This window comes from Strongylocentrotus purpuratus, unplaced genomic scaffold, assembly GCF_000002235.5.
Source record: "Strongylocentrotus purpuratus isolate Spur 01 unplaced genomic scaffold, Spur_5.0 spur5_scaffold_12, whole genome shotgun sequence".
In the NCBI taxonomy this organism is placed as follows: Eukaryota; Metazoa; Echinodermata; class Echinoidea; order Camarodonta; family Strongylocentrotidae; genus Strongylocentrotus; species Strongylocentrotus purpuratus.
In genome coordinates, this window is record NW_022145597.1 from 18,097,537 (window position 1) to 18,116,471 (window position 18,935).

Below are 18,935 nucleotides of genomic sequence, written 5' to 3' on the forward strand. Positions count from 1 at the left end.
ATGATTTTATTGGTGCAACTTTATTTACAATAGAGGTAAAAATTAATTTCCAGGTTCTCCAGAAAACATTAACGTCGTCAATGTCACATAAATTTGACAAAGATGCAGATTCTAAAAGATCATAAAATTCCTGATCGTCAAAATCTTTTAAAGAGCGAAAGGAAACAGTTTTAGGTAGAGACTTTTTCTGTCTTGAATTCAAATTTCGAATAACATACACCATGTAATGATCACTAAGAGAAGTCATTATACATCCATGTTCGACAATTTTTGAAGTACGAGTTGTAAAAGCGAGATCAATAATGGAAGCGGAGTTTTTCGTAACGCGCGTAAAAATATCGATTAATTGAATAAAGTTGTACGAACTCGTCAAATAATCTAGTTTGTGAAATAAACGTGTATCTTTTAATTTACTATAATCACAGTTAAAATCTCCAAAAACGAGTATTTCATCTATTGAAGAACCTGAAGAACATATTGATTCCAACCTTGCTTCAAGTTTTTCAAAAAAATGAAACATCACATGACGGAGATCTGTATATACTAACAACATACATGCTTTTCTGAAAAGGTAAAGTAATTTGAATACATATCATTTCTAAATCCAGACTTTCCAAATCGTATCTTCTGGTATAAAAAATCTTATCTGATATATAAATAGCTATTCCTCCACCGTGGCGTGTTCTATCTTTACGTTCAACTCTTAAATTGTCGATCGATATTTCATTATCGGATATAGAAGAATCACAAAAAGTTTCGTTAAAACAAAGAACATCAATATTATTATTAGACAAAAGGTATCGTATTAAATCAATCTTATTTACCAAACCTCTGATATTCAAATGCAAAAATAGACTTCCTTTCGATAGTTTAGGGATTTTACCATTTATAAGATTGAGTTGTTGTGAAAAATGGTTCGTAGACTTTTTCTTGAAGGAAGAAATATCTGGTATAATATTGACATTAGTATCCTGGTTTGACATATGACATTTATTAGAGGCGCTCTCTTCTTGGCCACCATGCTAGTAGTAGGGGCAATATCTTAGTTTATGACCAGTCTGCAGACACTGGCGGCACTGGAGTGGAGCCCCATGGCGGCAGAAATGAGTGCGGTGGTTCGGTTCTCCACAGAATTCACATCCTTGAATTGCGCGACTTAGGTTACGTGATGTTGGTGCACTGACTACTGAAGCATAAGTCGAGCGATGATTCATATATTGGCATGTTGTATTGTTGTCTTGGTGGGAGTGACTGGGGGTGTGTGCGTTCACGTGACTGGGTGTATTGAAATGGTGGCGTCTGTTGATATGGAAACGATGTACGTTGCGTTGACTGAAGAGGGACTGGCTGGGTGGAGCGAATTGATGGGAAGCTATCCTTTTCTTCTGGTGGGAGTGGCTGGGGGTGTGTGCGATTACGTGACTGGATGTACTGAAATGGTGGCGTTGGTTGGTATGGCAACGGTGGCTGTAGAGAGGCTAAAGGAGACATGCCTCCTTTAATCGCAAAAATACGCCATGATGCCTTTATCAAAATGAAAAATCGGGTCGACTGCATTTGCAGGAAATTGTCTCAGCTAGAACATATCAAAATGTTGAAGAAAATCAATCAACACATTCAGAGATACAATCAATTTCCCATAAATATGCTGACGTCATAATATGCAAATTCGTATTTTGAGTTCCAAGGCTATAATGACGACGTCATGATATTTGTAATGGCCAAATGAGACATGATTTCATATCTTCAAGTCAAACTCTATCCAAATATGAAGAAAAAATGAGAGTCCCGGTTTATTCATCAGAGCTATAATGGATTTTGAATAGTCATGTTTTTGCCAATATATGCTATGTATGAAAAGAGCTCGCGCACACGGGCATTTTTCTTGAATTGACGCTCATCTTGTTATTAATGGTCATAAAGAGACAAACATGGTATCAATTTGTTTGTAAAAGTATCTGGAAAATCATGAAAGAAAAAAATGGCGATTCTATGTTGTGTAACAGTTTTACGCGCGAAAACGCGCACGCGTGCGCGTGTGCGCGATTTTTCATAAAATGCTTAGAATGGCCTAAAACGTATGCAAAATGATTTTGAGACGTTTTTGAGCATTTAAAAATTTGCGCGCGCATTGACGCGCGGACGTACGCGCACGCGCGCGTTTTTTGACCTGAAATTGACCGGACGGATTTTTACCTTGATCATGATTAATATGAAGGAGAATGAGCTTTTGGTTATGAAGATATGATCATGAGTTGTTTTTGCGAAAATTTTACAAAATGACGCCTAGATGACGTCATCAGTAACGGTCAATGTTGAAAACGTTATTGTGCTTTGTACAAATACCTATACATATGTGTGCCAAATTTGAAGGCATATGATTCAGCCATTTTCAAGTTATCTTGTCCACAAAAAAAGTGGTTAGAAATAAGAAAAATAAAGAATAAACTAGAAATTTAATTCGTCATGGGGACGAATTAGGTGGTCTGTCTTCAATTCCTATGTTCATGCTCATCTTTAATTCAATATTTACTATATTGAAAAAGGGAGAAGTTATATAGACATGTAAAGAATTATGATCATGATGATGATCATGATGATGATGATCTTGATAGTAATGGTGATGACGATGATGATGATCATGGTGATGTTGATTTTCATCATCAACAGACCATGATGACATCTGATTAAAAATGAGGGGACATTTAGATAGCGTATAGTCTCAGCTACAACATACTAAAAAATCAACAAAAATTAAGCTGAAATAACGGCGATATTGCTCGCAAAAGATATGAATGTAGAATCCAGATTTGAGAAAAAGTCATCTCCCATAAGGATTACACGCAAAAAGTAATGGATCAAGTGATAATAGGGTAATAATAAAGTAAATATGGTTGTTTATTACATTGTTTGCGATTCTACGTGTTTTAATATTCAAAGGAGATGGTACAGTGAAAGGTCAAAAAAAAAAAAAGTGAAGGAAAAAAAATTGTTAGAGACGCCCGGACTCGAACCAGGGACCTCGAGGTCGGAAGTCAAGTGCGTTACCGATATACAAAAACATTTCCCATAGAGATTACACGTAAACGGAAAATAGAATTCACAAATCCCACTTTGTAAGTGAAATATGAGCATGATCCCGGCATCTGACCAAAAAATAAAGGGCACACTTATGATAGCTTATTGTCTCAGCTACAACATACTCGTAGCTCAGCGAAAACAAAGCTAAAACGACGGAGATATTGCTCGCAAAAGACAGGATGTAGAATTCAGTTTTGAGAAAAAGTCATGTCTTATAGAGAATACACGCAAAATGTGAAAAATTGACATGCCACCTTTAATATCAGAAATACGCCACGATGCCTTTGTCAAAATGAAATATTGTGTTCACTGCATTTGTAGAACATTGTCTAAGCTAGATGATATCAAAATTTGGAAGAAAATTGATCAATATTTACAGAGATACAATCAATTTTCCAGAAATATGCTGACGTCATAATATGCAAATTTAAATTTTGAGTTTGGAGGCCATTATGATGACGTCATGAGTTAATTGAGGGTCAAATGAGACATGAAATCATATCTCCGACTCATCCTCTATCTAAATATGAAAAAATTGAGGGCCCCGGTGCATCACAAAGAGCTAAAATGGATATTTGCATAGGCATGATTTTTTCTATATATGCTATGTATTACAAGAGCTCGCGCGCACGGAAATTTATGTTAAACGTTCGATCATTCCGTTATTAATTGTCATAAAGAGATACAAATAGTATCAATTTGTTTGTAAAAATATGTGGAATATCATGAAAGAAAAAAAATGGCGATTCTATGTTGCATAATGGTGTTACGCGCGAAAACGCGCGCGCATGCGCGTGTGCGCGATTTTTTTTATAAAATGCCTAGAATGGCCTTAAACGTATGCAAAATTATTTTGAGACGATTTTGAGCATTTCAAATTTTGCGCACGCATTGACGCGCGGACGTACGCGCATGCGCGCGTTTTTTTGACCTGAAATTGACCGGACGGATATTGACCTTGATCCTGGTAAATATGAATGAGAAATATCTTTTGGTTATGAAGATATGATCATGAGTTGATTTTCCTAAAATTTTACAAAATGGCGCCTAGATGACGTCATCAGTGACGGTCAATGTTGAAAACGTTATTGTGCTTTGTACATATGCCTATACATATGTGTGCCAAATTTGAAGGCAATTGATTGAGCCATTTTCAATTTACCGTGCTTACAAAAAAGTGGTTAGAAAGAGGAAAAATAAATAATAAACTAGATTTGTAATACTTGTTTGGAACAAGTATAGGTGGGCTAGTCCAACTAAAATTTGAGACAAAATGAATGGCTTATTTGAGATAGCTAATTGTCTCAGCTACAACATACTTGAAGTTCAGCATAAACGAAGCTAAAACGACGGAGATATTGCTCGCGAAAGACGGGAATGTAGAATCCATTTTTTGAGAAAAAATCATGTCCCATAGAGAATACACGCAAAATGTGAAAAACTGACATGCCTCCTTTAATCGCAAATATACGCCATGATGCCTTTATTAAAATGTAAAATTGTGGGTTTTGCATTTGAAGACGATCGTCTCAGCTAGAACATATCAAAATTGTGAAGAAAATCGATCAATTTTTACAAAGATACAATCAATTTTCCAAAAATATGCTGACGTCATAATATGCAAATTGAAATTTTGCGTTCGGAGGCCATTATGATGACGTCATGAGTTAAATGAGACATGAAATCATATCTCCGATTCATACTCTATCAAAATATGAAAAAAAATTGGGGTCACCTTGCATCCTAAAGAGCTACTATGGATTTTGATTAGGCATGTTTTTGCCCATATATGCTATGTATTACAAGAGTTCGCACGCACGGAAATTTATGTTTAACGGTCGATAATTCCGTCATTAATAGTCATAAAGAGATAAACATGGTATCAATTTGTTTGTAAAAATATGTGGAATATTATGGAAGAAAAAAAATGGCGATTCTATGTTGTGCAATAGTTTTACGCGCGAAAACGCGCACGCATGCGCGTGTGCGCGATTTTTTTATAAAATGCTTAGAATGGCCTAAAACGTATGCAAAATGATTTTGAGACGATTTTGAGCATTTTAAAATTTTGCGCGCGCATTGACGTGCGAACGTACGCGCACGCGCGCGTTATTTGACCTGAAATTGACCGGACGGATATTGACCTTGATCATGATAAATATGAATGAGAAATAGCTTTTGGTTATGAAGATATGATCATGTGTTGATTTTCGTAAAATTTTACAAAATGGCGCCTAGATGACGTCATCAGTGAAGGTCAATGTTAAAAACATTATTGTGCTTTGTACATTTGCCTATACATATGTTTGCCAAATTTAAAGGCATTTTATCGAGCCATTTTCAAGTAATCGTGCTTACAAAAAAGTGGTTCGAAATAAGAAAAATAAAGAATAATAAATAAATTAATAAATAAAGGCAATTCTTACGAAATTATAAGGTGGTCTGTACGTTATACAGCCCACCTGAAAATAAAGAAAATCTTGACGAAATTAAAAGGTGATACGTCTACGTACGTATCACCTAATAAATAAAAATCTTGACGAAATCAATAGGTGATACGTAGACTTCGTTACGTATCACCTAATAAAAATCTTGACGAAATCAATAGGTGATACGTAGACTTCGTACGTATCACCTAATGATGATAAAAATAAGACAAATAGCGATAAGATATTACTATTAATAATTGTATCATGAATATAGTTATAATATAGCAAACAAAAGCAACACTCATGACACCAATAATGACCACAATAATAATAATAATAGCAATATAACGATAACAATAATAATAATCGTAATCGTAATCACAATCAAAATTGTTTAAAACAATGATGGTAAATATATTAATGATAGAAATAACATTGAAAGTGAGTATAATTTATTGTTATGACCATCATAACCATTATATTACAGGAGCGGATCTAGCTTTTTGCTAAGGGGGGTTTGACCCAATGACGATGCGACGAGGCGAAATTTTTGGGGTCACATTTAGAACCCACGTAAGTGATGTTTTCCTGGCACCTGTACGTGTTTCTATGCACATCACATTTTTATTACCCCCCCCCCCCCCCCGTAGATCCGCCAATGTATTGTCATTATGATGATTATCATTAAGATAAGTCAGACATTTTCTTAGTTCAAACAACCTACCCTGTACAACAATATACCCTATGCACGTCTTACTCAGCACCTCATCCGAAATCAAGACTGTGTCTAGATGGGTACCGACATCTAGCTTGCTACCAATGGCCATTGTAGGATCCACAGAAACTGCACCTCCGTGGTATCTGTACCCGGAAGTGGACTTTGTGACGTCATTGGCCTCTATGGAAGGGGTGTAAGAATATGTGGGCAGTCCCATGTCAGTGGCGACCGTTCTGTTCAGGTCTGGGCAATTCACTGGTAGCTCAGTCACTATACAGAGGAAGGAAAACAAATCGAGTTATTCGTTTACTTGGGAGCAAGTTACAGGGATGGTTTTGAAATAGAGGTCCGAGCTAGAAGAGTAGATAGAAGCTATTATCTTTTGGGGTAGTAGCTCATCGGGGGCTTAGGGCTCTTGTATTGATTTTCTACATTGGCCTCGCGAAATATTTGAGGGCTTGAAGGTTTTTTTTAAGGGGGTGGAGCTTCAGCTGCCCAGAACCCCCCCCCCCCCCCCTCCAAAAAAACCCTTTAGAACTACTACTTCAAATAAGGTCTAAAATTACATTGTATGCACAAACCATCTAGAATTCTAGATACTTACGCGTATTTTCCACGTAGAATAGACATGTCGCTCTGTTGCCATGTAGGTCGACCGCGTACATCGTCACTGGGGTTTGTCCGGGCGGGAACAAATCTCCGCCTGGTCCTTTGGTTACGTTATAAGTAATCCCACTGGGATCAGGATTTGAATCCTCGTACGTGTACGAAACACCCACAGACAGTCCAAGAAAACTGTTCGGTAAAAAGGGCCTCGTTGTGACGTCATCACACGTCACATTCGGTGGAGTGGTGTCTGAATTCGAATTGAGAAGAACAAAAATTAATAATGAATTTTCCGGGGGCATAATAATGCCTTTATTTGTGTCCTAACAATAACGTGTATATTGACTGGATATATATTTGCTATACATATATTGAGCAACTGCGAACAATTAAAGCTTATATGTAATGTTTTATAGGAGGGATTAGACCATCCTGCAAGGTCACTGGACATGATAATAATCATAAAAATATAACTGGCATTTATAGTAGACTCCACATAATACACAACTTTATCACAGCGTTTTTTTAAATAATTGACACATGATATTTAATTGAACTTCAAATAAGTACAGAAAGGAGATATGATATTACACATAAATAATCATCGCGATGGTACTACTACTAACTAATGTAACAATCACAAGAATTTAATTCAAAATGATGGTATGGATCATAATCATATTACCAATGATGAGGTTGTTGAAAATAACAATTATACTTCTACTACTATACTACTACTACTACTACTACTACTACTACTACTATTAATAAATAAATACAATAACAAATGATGATAAAAATGAGACAAAAAGCGATAAGATATTACCATTAACAATTGTATCATGAATATAGTTATAATATAGCAAACAAAAGCAACACTCATGACACCAATAATGACCACAATAATAACAATAATAGCAATATAACGATAACAATAATAATGATAATCGTAATCGTAATCACAATCAAAATTGTTTAAAACAATGATGGTAAATATATTAATGATAGAAATAACATTGAAAGTGAGTATAATTTATTGTTATGACCATCATAACCATTATATTACAGGAGCGGATCTAGCTTTTTGCTAAGGGGGGTTTGACCCAATGACGATGCGACGAGACGAAATTTTTGGGGTGCTATTTAGAACCCACGTAAGTGATGTTTTCCTGGCATCTATACGTGTTTCTATGCACATCACATTTTTATTACCCCCCCCCCCCCCCCGTAGATCCGCCAATGTATTGTCATTATGATGATTATCATTAAGATAAGTCAGACATTTTCTTAGTTCAAACAACCTACCCTGTACAACAATATACCCTATGCACGTCTTACTCAGCACCTCATCCGAAATCAAGACTGTGTCTAGATGGGTACCGACATCTAGCTTGCTACCAATGGCCATTGTAGGATCCACAGAAACTGCACCTCCGTGGTATCTGTACCCGAAAGTGGACTTTGTGACGTCACTGGCCTCAATGGAAGGGGTGTAAGAATATGTGGGCAGTCCCATGTCAGTGGCGACCGTTTTGTTCAGGTCTGGGCAATTCACTGGTAGCTCAGTCACTATACAGAGGAAGGAAAACAAATCGAGTTATTCGTTTACTTGGGAGCAAGTTACAGGGATGGTTTTGAAATAGAGGTCCGAGCTAGAAGAGTAGATAGAAGCTATTATCTTTTGGGGTAGTAGCTCATCGGGGGCTTAGGGCTCTTGTATTGATTTTCTACATTGGCCTCGCGAAATATTTGAGGGCTTGAAGGTTTTTTTTAAGGGGGTGGAGCTTCAGCTGCCCAGAACCCCCCCCCCCCCCTCCAAAAAACCCCTTTAGAACTGCTACTTCAAATAAGGTCTAAAATTACATTGTATGCACAAACCATCTAGAATTCTAGATACTTACGCGTATTTTCCACGTAGAAAAGACATGTCGCTCTGTTGCCATGTAGGTCGACCGCGTACATCGTCACTGGGGTTTGTCCGGGCGGGAACAAATCTCCGCCTGGTCCTATGGTTACGTTATAAGTAATCCCACTGGGATCAGGATTTGAATCCTCGTACGTGTACGAAACACCCAAAGACAGTCCAAGAAAACTGTTCGGTAAAAAGGACCTCGTTGTGACGTCATCACACGTCACATTCGGTGGAGTGGTGTCTGAATTCGAATTGAGAAAAACAAAAATTAATAATGAATTTTCCGGGGGCATAATAATGCCTTTATTTGTGTCCTAACAATAACGTGTATATTGACTGGATATATATTTGCTATACATATATTGAGCAACTGCGAACAATTTAAGCTTATATGTAATGTTTTATAGGAGGGATTAGACCATCCTGCAAGGTCACTGGACATGATAATAATCATAAAAATATAACTGGCATTTATAGTAGACTCCACATAATACACAACTTTATCACAGCGTTTTTTTAAATAATTGACACATGATATTTAATTGAACTTCAAATAAGTACAGAAAGGAGATATGATATTACACATAAATAATCATCGCGATGGTACTACTACTAACTAATGTAACAATCACAAGAATTTAATTCAAAATGATGGTATGGATCATAATCATATTACCAATGATGAGGTTGTTGAAAATAACAATTATACTTCTACTACTATACTACTACTACTACTACTACTACTACTACTATTAATAAATAAATACAATAACAAATGATGATAAAAATGAGACAAAAAGCGATAAGATATTACCATTAACAATTGTATCATGAATATAGTTATAATATAGCAAACAAAAGCAACACTCATGACACCAATAATGACCACAATAATAACAATAATAGCAATATAACGATAACAATAATAATGATAATCGTAATCGTAATCACAATCAAAATTGTTTAAAACAATGATGGTAAATATATTAATGATAGAAAAAACATTGAAAGTGAGTATAATTTATTGTTATGACCATCATAACCATTATATTACAGGAGCTGATCTAGCTTTTTGCTAAGGGGGGTTTGACCCAATGACGATGCGACGAGGCGAAATTTTTGGGGTGCTATTTAGAACCCACGTAAGTGATGTTTTCCTGGCATCTATACGTGTTTCTATGCACATCACATTTTTATTACCCCCCCCCCCCCGTAGATCCGCCAATGTATTGTCATTATGATGATTATCATTAAGATAAGTCAGACATTTTCTTAGTTCAAACAACCTACCCTGTACAACAATATACCCTATGCACGTCTTACTCAGCACCTCATCCGAAATCAAGACTGTGTCTAGATGGGTACCGACATCTAGCTTGCTACCAATGGCCATTGTAGGATCCACAGAAACTGCACCTCCGTGGTATCTGTACCCGAAAGTGGACTTTGTGACGTCAGTGGCCTCAATGGAAGGGGTGTAAGAATATGTGGGCAGTCCCATGTCAGTGGCGACCGTTTTGTTCAGGTCTGGGCAATTCACTGGTAGCTCAGTCACTATACAGAGGAAGGAAAACAAATCGAGTTATTCGTTTACTTGGGAGCAAGTTACAGGGATGGTTTTGAAATAGAGGTCCGAGCTAGAAGAGTAGATAGAAGCTATTATCTTTTGGGGTAGTAGCTCATCGGGGGCTTAGGGCTCTTGTATTGATTTTCTACATTGGCCTCGCGAAATATTTGAGGGCTTGAAGGTTTTTTTTAAGGGGGTGGAGCTTCAGCTGCCCAGAACCCCCCCCCCCCCCCTCCAAAAAAACCCTTTAGAACTACTACTTCAAATAAGGTCTAAAATTACATTGTATGCACAAACCATCTAGAATTCTAGATACTTACGCGTATTTTCCACGTAGAAAAGACATGTCGCTCTGTTGCCATGTAGGTCGACCGCGTACATCGTCACTGGGGTTTGTCCGGGCGGGAACAAATCTCCGCCTGGTCCTTTGGTTACGTTATAAGTAATCCCACTGGGATCAGGATTTGAATCCTCGTACGTGTACGAAACACCCAAAGACAGTCCAAGAAAACTGTTCGGTAAAAAGGGCCTCGTTGTGACGTCATCACACGTCACATTCGGTGGAGTGGTGTCTGAATTCGAATTGAGAAGAACAAAAATTAACTAGACTTTATTTCGTCACTTTGACGAATTAGGTGATACGTATGCTCATGTGTAACATAACGAAGAACACATTTTCACGATTTCATCTTTCGTTTACTACTCCCATTATGGTCTATCCATGAGTCAAGTTTCAACTGTAGGGCAGAGGGAGACAGACAAGAGAATAATAGGGAGGCAAGGCAAGAGAGAGAGAGAGGGTGAAAGAGAAGAGAGATAGATAGATAGATGCAGAGACAGACCAAAAAAGGAAAGGGGTAGTACATGAGGGGAGAAGGAAAACAGAGCAAGAGAGAGGAGAGAGAGAGAGATGCAATTGAGAACAATGCCTTCCAGATGACCATGATTAAAAGTGGCATAGCGCCCCCTTAAGGTATTCGATTGAGGATTGTTATATATGATAATAGACATGTCATCTATGATTGAATGTGTGACTATGATAACGTTATGATAATGTTAGATAGTCTACATAAATCTTGTGGAAACTTGTTTCAGTTACAACATACTCAACAATCAACAAAATCCAAGCAGAAATATCGGCGATATTGCTCAAAACACAGGAATGTAGAATCCAGATTTGACAAAAAAGTCATCTCCCATAGGGTTTAAACGCAAAAAAGTAATGGATTAAGTGGGGGAAAAAGGGTAATAATAAAGTAAATAGGGTTGTTTATTACATTATTTGCGACTCTACGTGTTTTAATTATCAAAGGAGATGGTACAGTGAAAGGTCAAAAAGAAAACAAAAGTGAAGACAAATACTGTTGGAGACACCCGGACTCGAACCATGGATCTCGAGGTTGGAAGTCAAGTGCGTTACCGATATAGCAAAACATTTCCCATAGCGATTACACGTAAACGGGAAATGGAATTCTAAAAATCCTACTTTGCAAGTGAAATGTGAGCATAATCCCGGCATCTGATCGAAAAATAAAAGGAACACGTGTGAAAGCTTATTGTCTCAGCTACAACATATTCGAAGCTCAGCGAAAACTAAGCTAAAACAACGGATATTTTGCTCGCGAAAGACAGGAGTGTAGGATCCAGTTTTGAGAAAAAGTCATGTCCCATAGAGAATACACGCAAAATGTGAAAAATTGACATGCCTCCTTTAATCGCAAAAATACGCCATGATGCCTTTGTAAAAATGAAAATTTGTGGCGACTATATTGGTAGAGAATTGTCTCAGATAGAACATACTAAAATTTGGAAGAAAAACAATCAATTTTTACAGAGATACAATCAATTTTCCAAAAATATGCTTATGTCATAATATGCAAATTAAAATTTTGAGTTCGGAGGCCATTATGATGACGTCATGAGTTAGGTGAGGGTCAAATGAGACATGAAATCATATCTCCATTTCATAATCTATCTAAATATTAACAATTATTGGGAGTTTCTGTCTATTCTAAAGAGTTACAATGAAGTTTGTATAGGCATGTTTTTGCCCATGTATTGTGGATAAAGATAACGCAGGCCCGTGCGCACTGTCAACTTTGACGGACGCTCATTGCGTTATAAAAAGGTGAACAAGTTATCAAAATGCTTTGAAAAATGTGCCAAATATGAAAACAGAGAAAATTCGGCGATTCTACGTTGCAAAATGCTAGTACGCGCAAGAAACGCGCACGCATGCGCGTGAGCATGATTTTTTGTCAAATGCTCCAAATGGCCTGAAATGTATGCAAAAAATATTTGGGATGATTTGGAGCATTTTAATTTTTTTGCGCGCACGTAAACGCGCGGACGAACGCGCACGCGCGCATTTACGCACGTTTATTGACCTAAAATTGACCAGACGGATATTGATCTTAATCATGATAAATATGAATGAAAAATTACTATTCGTTATGAAGATATGATCATTAGTTGATTTTCACAAAATGGCGCCTGGATGACGTCACGATGACTTTGAGTCTTTGAAAAGTCACGCAGGTCTAAGTTAGACTAAGATCTATCATCATTGAAAGATTCATAACAATGGCTTCTTTCAGTCTTGAGATATCCTGCGAACAAATTCGAGGAAGAATAATAATAAATAACTAGATTTGTAATACTTGTTTGGAACAAGTATAGGTGGGCTGATCCAACAAAAAATTGAGACAAAATAAAGGGTACATTTGAGATAGCTTTTTGTCTCATCTACAACATACTCGAAGTTCAGCGTAAACAAAGCTAAAACGACGTAGATATTGCTCGCGAAAGACGGGAATGTAGAATAGAGTTTTGAGAAAAAGTCATATCCCATAGAGAATACACGCAAAATGTAAAAAATTTACATGCCTCCTTTAATCGCAAAAATACGCCATGCCTTTGTCAAAATGAAAAATAATAGCAATTGCCTTTGTAGAGAATTGTCTCAGCTAGAACATATCAAAATTTGGAAGAAAATCAATCAATATTTACAGAGATACAATCAATTTTCCATAAATATGCTGACGTCATAATATGCAAATTGGAATTTTGAGTTCGGAGGCCATTGTGATGACGTCATGAGTTAATTGAGGGTCGAATGAGACATGAAACAATATCTCCGAATCATACTCTATTAAAATATGAAAACAAATTGGGGTCACCTTGCATCCTAAAGAGCTACAATGGATTTTGTATAGGCATGTTTTTGCCCATATTTGCTATGTATTACAAGAGCTCGCGCGCACGGAAATTTTTGTTAAACGGTCGATCATTCCGTTATTAATAGTCATAAAGAGACAAACGTGGTATCAATTTGTTTGTAAATATATGTGGTATATTATGAAAGAAAAAAAAAAGGCAATTCAATGTTGTGCAAAAGTTTTACGCGCGAAAACGCGCGCGCATGCTCGTACGCGCGATTTTTTATAAAATGCTTAGAATGGGCTAAAACGTATGCAAAATGATTTTCAGACGATTTTGAGCATTTCAAAATTTTGCGCGCGCATTGACGCGCGGACGTACGCGCACGCGCGTGTTATTTGACCTTTTATTGACCGGACGGATATTGACCTTGATCATGATAAATATGAACGAGAAATACCTTTTGGTTATGAAGATATGATCATGAGTTGATTTTCGTAAAATTTTACAAAATGGCGCCTAGATGACGTCATCAGTGAAGGTCAATGTTGAAAACGTTATTGTGCTTTGTACATATGTCTATACATATGTGTGCCAAATTTCTAGGCATTTGATTGAGCCATTTCCAAGTTATCTTGTTCACAAAAAAGTGGTTAGAAATAAGAAAAATATATAACTAGATTTGTAATACTTGTTTGGAACAAGTATAGGTGGGCTGGTCCAACTAAAATTTGAGACAAAATGAAGGGCACATTTGCGATAGCTTATTGTCTCAGCTACAACATACTCGAAGTTCAGCGTAAACAAATCTAAAACGACGTAGATATTGCTCGCGAAAGACGGGAATGTAGAATCGAGTTTTGAGAAAAAGTCATGTCCCATAGAGAATACACGCAAAATGTGAAAACTTTACATGCCTCCTTTAATCGCAAAGATACGCCATGATGTCTCTGTCAAAATGAAAAATTGTGACAACTGCATTTGTAGAGAATTGTCTCAGCTAGAACATATCAAAAATTGGAAGACAATCGATCAATATTTACAGAGATACTATCAATTTTTCAAAAATATTCTGACGTCATAATATGCAAATTGAAATTTTGAGTTTGGAGGCCATTCTGATGACGTCATGAGTTAATTGAGAGTCAAATAAGACATGAAATCATATCTGCGAATCAAAATCTATCAAAATATGAAAACAAATTGGGGTTCACCTTGCATTCTAAAGAGCTACAATGGATTTTGTATAGGCATGTTTTTGCCCATATATGATATGTATTACAAGAGCTCGCGCGCACGGTAACTTATGTTAAACGGTCGATCATTCCGCTATTAATAGTCATAAAGAGACAAACATGGTATCAATTTGTTTGTAAAAATATGTGAAATATTATGAAAGAAAAAAAATGGCAATTCTATGTTGTGTAATAGTTTTACGCGCGAAAACGCGCGCGCATGCTCGTGTGCGCGATTTTTTATAAAATGCTTAGAATGGCCTAAAACGTATGCAAAATGATTTTGAGACGATTTTGAGCATTTTAAAATTTTGCGCGCGGACGTACGCGCACGCGCGCGTTATTTGACCTGAAATTAACCGGACGGTTATTGAACTTGATCATGATAAATATGAATGAGAAATAGCTTTTGGTTATGAAGATATGATCATGAGTTGATTTTCGTAAAGTTTTACAAAATGGCGCCTAGATGACGTCATCAGTAAAGGTCAATGTTGAAAACGTTATTGTGCTTTTTACATATGCCTTTACATATGTGTGCCAAATTTCAAGGATTTTGATCGAGCCATTTTCGTGTTATCTTGTTCACAAAAAAGTGGTTAGAAATAAGAAAAATATTTAACTAGATTTGTAATACTTGTTTGGTACAAGTATAGGTGGGCTGGTCCAGCTAACATTTTAGACAAAATGAAGGGCACATTTGAGATAGCTAATTGTCTCAGCTACATCATACTCGAAGTTCAGCGTAAATGAAGCTAAAATGACGTAGATGTTGCCCGCGAAAGACGGGAATGTAGAATCGAGTTTTGAGAAAAAGTCATGTCCCATAGAGAATACACGCAAAATGTGAAAAATTGACATGCCTCCTTTAATCGCAAAAATACGCCATGATACCTTTGTCAAAATGAAGAATAGTACCGACTGCATTTGTAGAAATTTGTCTCAGCTAGAACATATTAAAATTTGGAAGAAAATTGATCAATATTTACAGAGGTACAATCAATTTTCCATAAATATGCTGACGTCATAATATGCAAATTGGAATTTTGAGTTCGGAGGCCATTATGATGACGTCATGAGTTAATTGAGGGTCAAATGAGACATGAAACAATATTTCCGAATCATACTCTTTTAAAATATGAAAACAAATTGGTGTCACCTTGCATCCTAAAGAGCTACAATGGATTTTGTATAGGCGTGTTTTTGCCCATATATGCTATGTATTACAAGAGCTCGCGCGCATGGAGATTTATGTTAAACGGTCGATCATTCCGTTATTAATAGTCATAAAGAGACAAACATGGTATCAATATGTTTGTAAATATATGTGGTATATTATGAAAGAAAAAAAAAAGGCAATTCAATGTTGTGCAAAAGTTTTACGCGCGAAAACGCGCGCGCATGCTCGTACGCGCGATTTTTTATAAAATGCTTAGAATGGCCTAAAACGTATGCAAAATGATTTTCAGACGATTTTGAGCATTTCAAAATTTTGCGCGCGCATTGACGCGCGGACGTACGCGCAGGCGCGCGTTATTTGACCTTTTATTGACCGGACGGATATTGACCTTGATCATGATAAATATGAACGAGAAATACCTTTTGGTTATGAAGATATGATCATGAGTTGATTTTCGTAAAATTTTACAAAATGGCGCCTAGATGACGTCATCAGTCAAGGTCAATGTTGAAAACGTTATTGTGCTTTGTACATATGTCTATACATATGTGTGCCAAATTTCTAGGCATTTGATTGAGCCATTTCCAAGTTATCTTGTTCACAAAAAAGTGGTTAGAAATAAGAAAAATATATAAATAAAGGCAATTCTAACGAAATTAAGGGTACATTTGAGATAGCTTTTTGTCTCATCTACAACATACTCGAAGTTCAGCGTAAACGAAGCTAAAACGACGTAGATATTGCTCGCGAAAGACGGGAATGTAGAATAGAGTTTTGAGAAAAAGTCATATCCCATAGAGAATACACGCAAAATGTAAAAAATTTACATGCCTCCTTTAATCGCAAAAATACGCCATGCCTTTGTCAAAATGAAAAATAATAGCAATTGCCTTTGTAGGGAATTGTCTCAGCTAGAACATATCAAAATTTGGAAGAAAATCAATCAATATTTACAGAGATACAATCAATTTTCCATAAATATGCTGACGTCATAATATGCAAATTGGAATTTTGAGTTCGGAGGCCATTGTGATGACGTCATGAGTTAATTGAGGGTCGAATGAGACATGAAACAATATCTCCGAATCATACTCTATTAAAATATGAAAACAAATTGGGGTCACCTTGCATCCTAAAGAGCTACAATGGATTTTGTATAGGCATGTTTTTGCCCATATTTGCTATGTATTACAAGAGCTCGCGCGCACGGAAATTTTTGTTAAACGGTCGATCAATCCGTTATTAATAGTCATAAAGAGACAAACGTGGTATCAATTTGTTTGTAAATATATGTGGTATATTATGAAAGAAAAAAAAAAGCAATTCAATGTTGTGCAAAAGTTTTACGCGCGAAAACGCGCGCGCATGCTCGTACGCGCGATTTTTTATAAAATGCTTAGAATGGCCTAAAACGTATGCAAAATGATTTTCAGACGATTTTGAGCATTTCAAAATTTTGCGCGCGCATTGACGCGCGGACGTACGCGCAGGCGCGCGTTATTTGACCTTTTATTGACCGGACGGATATTGACCTTGATCATGATAAATATGAACGAGAAATACCTTTTGGTTATGAAGATATGATCATGAGTTGATTTTCGTAAAATTTTACAAAATGGCGCCTAGATGACGTCATCAGTCAAGGTCAATGTTGAAAACGTTATTGTGCTTTGTACATATGTCTATACATATGTGTGCCAAATTTCTAGGCATTTGATTGAGCCATTTCCAAGTTATCTTGTTCACAAAAAAGTGGTTAGAAATAAGAAAAATATATAAATAAAGGCAATTCTAACGAAATTATAAGGTGGTCTGTACGTTATACAGCCCACCTGATAAATAAAGGCAATTCTAACGAAATTATAAGGTGGTCTGTACGTTATACAGCCCACCTGACTAGACTTTAATTCGTCACTTAGACGAATTAGGTGATACGTATGATAATGGTTTGCATAACGAATAATGCATTACACGATATATTATTTTGTAAAATGCTTCTCCCATTTATATGCTTCTCCCATTATGATCTATTCATATGTCAAGATTAAATTGTGTCTCCTTGATCATCATGGATCTAGGGAAGATAGATTAAAACAATATATGACCTTTGACCCTGTGCAGTAGCCAGTTACACATTTGACTCTAATTTACATCATGAAGAACACCTTTTGACGATTTTATCTTATTCAAAGAAATGAAAATGTAATTGATATATGATTATCATCATTATGATAATGATGATCATGATGATAATGATCATGATCATGAGCGCGATCATGACATCTTATTGAAAAAATGAGGATTGATTTAGATAGCATATAGTCTCAGGTACAACATACTCTAAAATCAACAAAATTCAAGCAGAAATAAGGGTGATATTGCTCGCAAAAGACAGGAATGTAGAATCCAGATTTGAGAAAAAGTCATCTCCCATAGATTACACGCAAAAAGTAATGGATTAAGTGAAAATAGGGTAATAATAAAGTAAAAAGGATTTTTTATGACATTATTTGCGATTCTTCGTGTTTAAATAATCAAAGGAGATGGTACAGTGAAGGTCAAAAGGAAAAAAAAGTGAAGAAAAAAAATTGTTGGAGACACCCGGACTCGAACCAGGGATCTCGAGGTTGGAAGTCAAGTGCGTTACCGATATACCAAAACATCTCCCATAGCGATTACACGTAAACGGGAAATGGAATTCAGAAATCCTACTTTGCAAGTGAAATATGAGCATGATCCCGGCATCTAATCGAAAAATAAAAGGCACAATTTTGATAGCTCATTGTCTCAGCTACAACATATCCAAAGCTCAGTGAAAACAAAGCTAAAACAACGGAGATCTTGCTCGCGAAAGACAGGAGTGTAGAATCCAGTTTTGAGAAAAAGTCATGTCCCATAGAGAATACACGCAAAATGCGAAAAATTGACATGCCTCCTTTAATCGCAAAAATACACCATGATACTTTTGTCAAAAATAAAAATTGTGAATACTACATTTGTAGAAAATTGTCTCAGCTAGAACATATTAAAATTAAAAAGAAAATTGAT

The 18,935-nt window shown here is 36.4% G+C and overlaps 1 protein-coding gene across 1 annotated transcript; it reads right to left on the minus strand.

Annotated features, from left to right (window-relative positions):
• Positions 1 to 1,140: 1,140 nt before the first annotated feature.
• Positions 1,141 to 10,191, minus strand: LOC115922670. Its single transcript, XM_030981984.1, has 6 exons — positions 10,037 to 10,191; positions 8,736 to 8,987; positions 8,140 to 8,403; positions 6,833 to 7,084; positions 6,235 to 6,498; positions 1,141 to 1,496 (listed from the first exon to the last, which is right to left on the minus strand). Exons 1-6 carry the CDS (start codon positions 10,137 to 10,139, stop codon positions 1,162 to 1,164), a joined length of 1,470 nt encoding a protein of 489 aa, XP_030837844.1. The 5' UTR covers positions 10,140 to 10,191; the 3' UTR covers positions 1,141 to 1,161.
• Between the last annotated feature and the right edge of the window lie 8,744 nt (positions 10,192 to 18,935).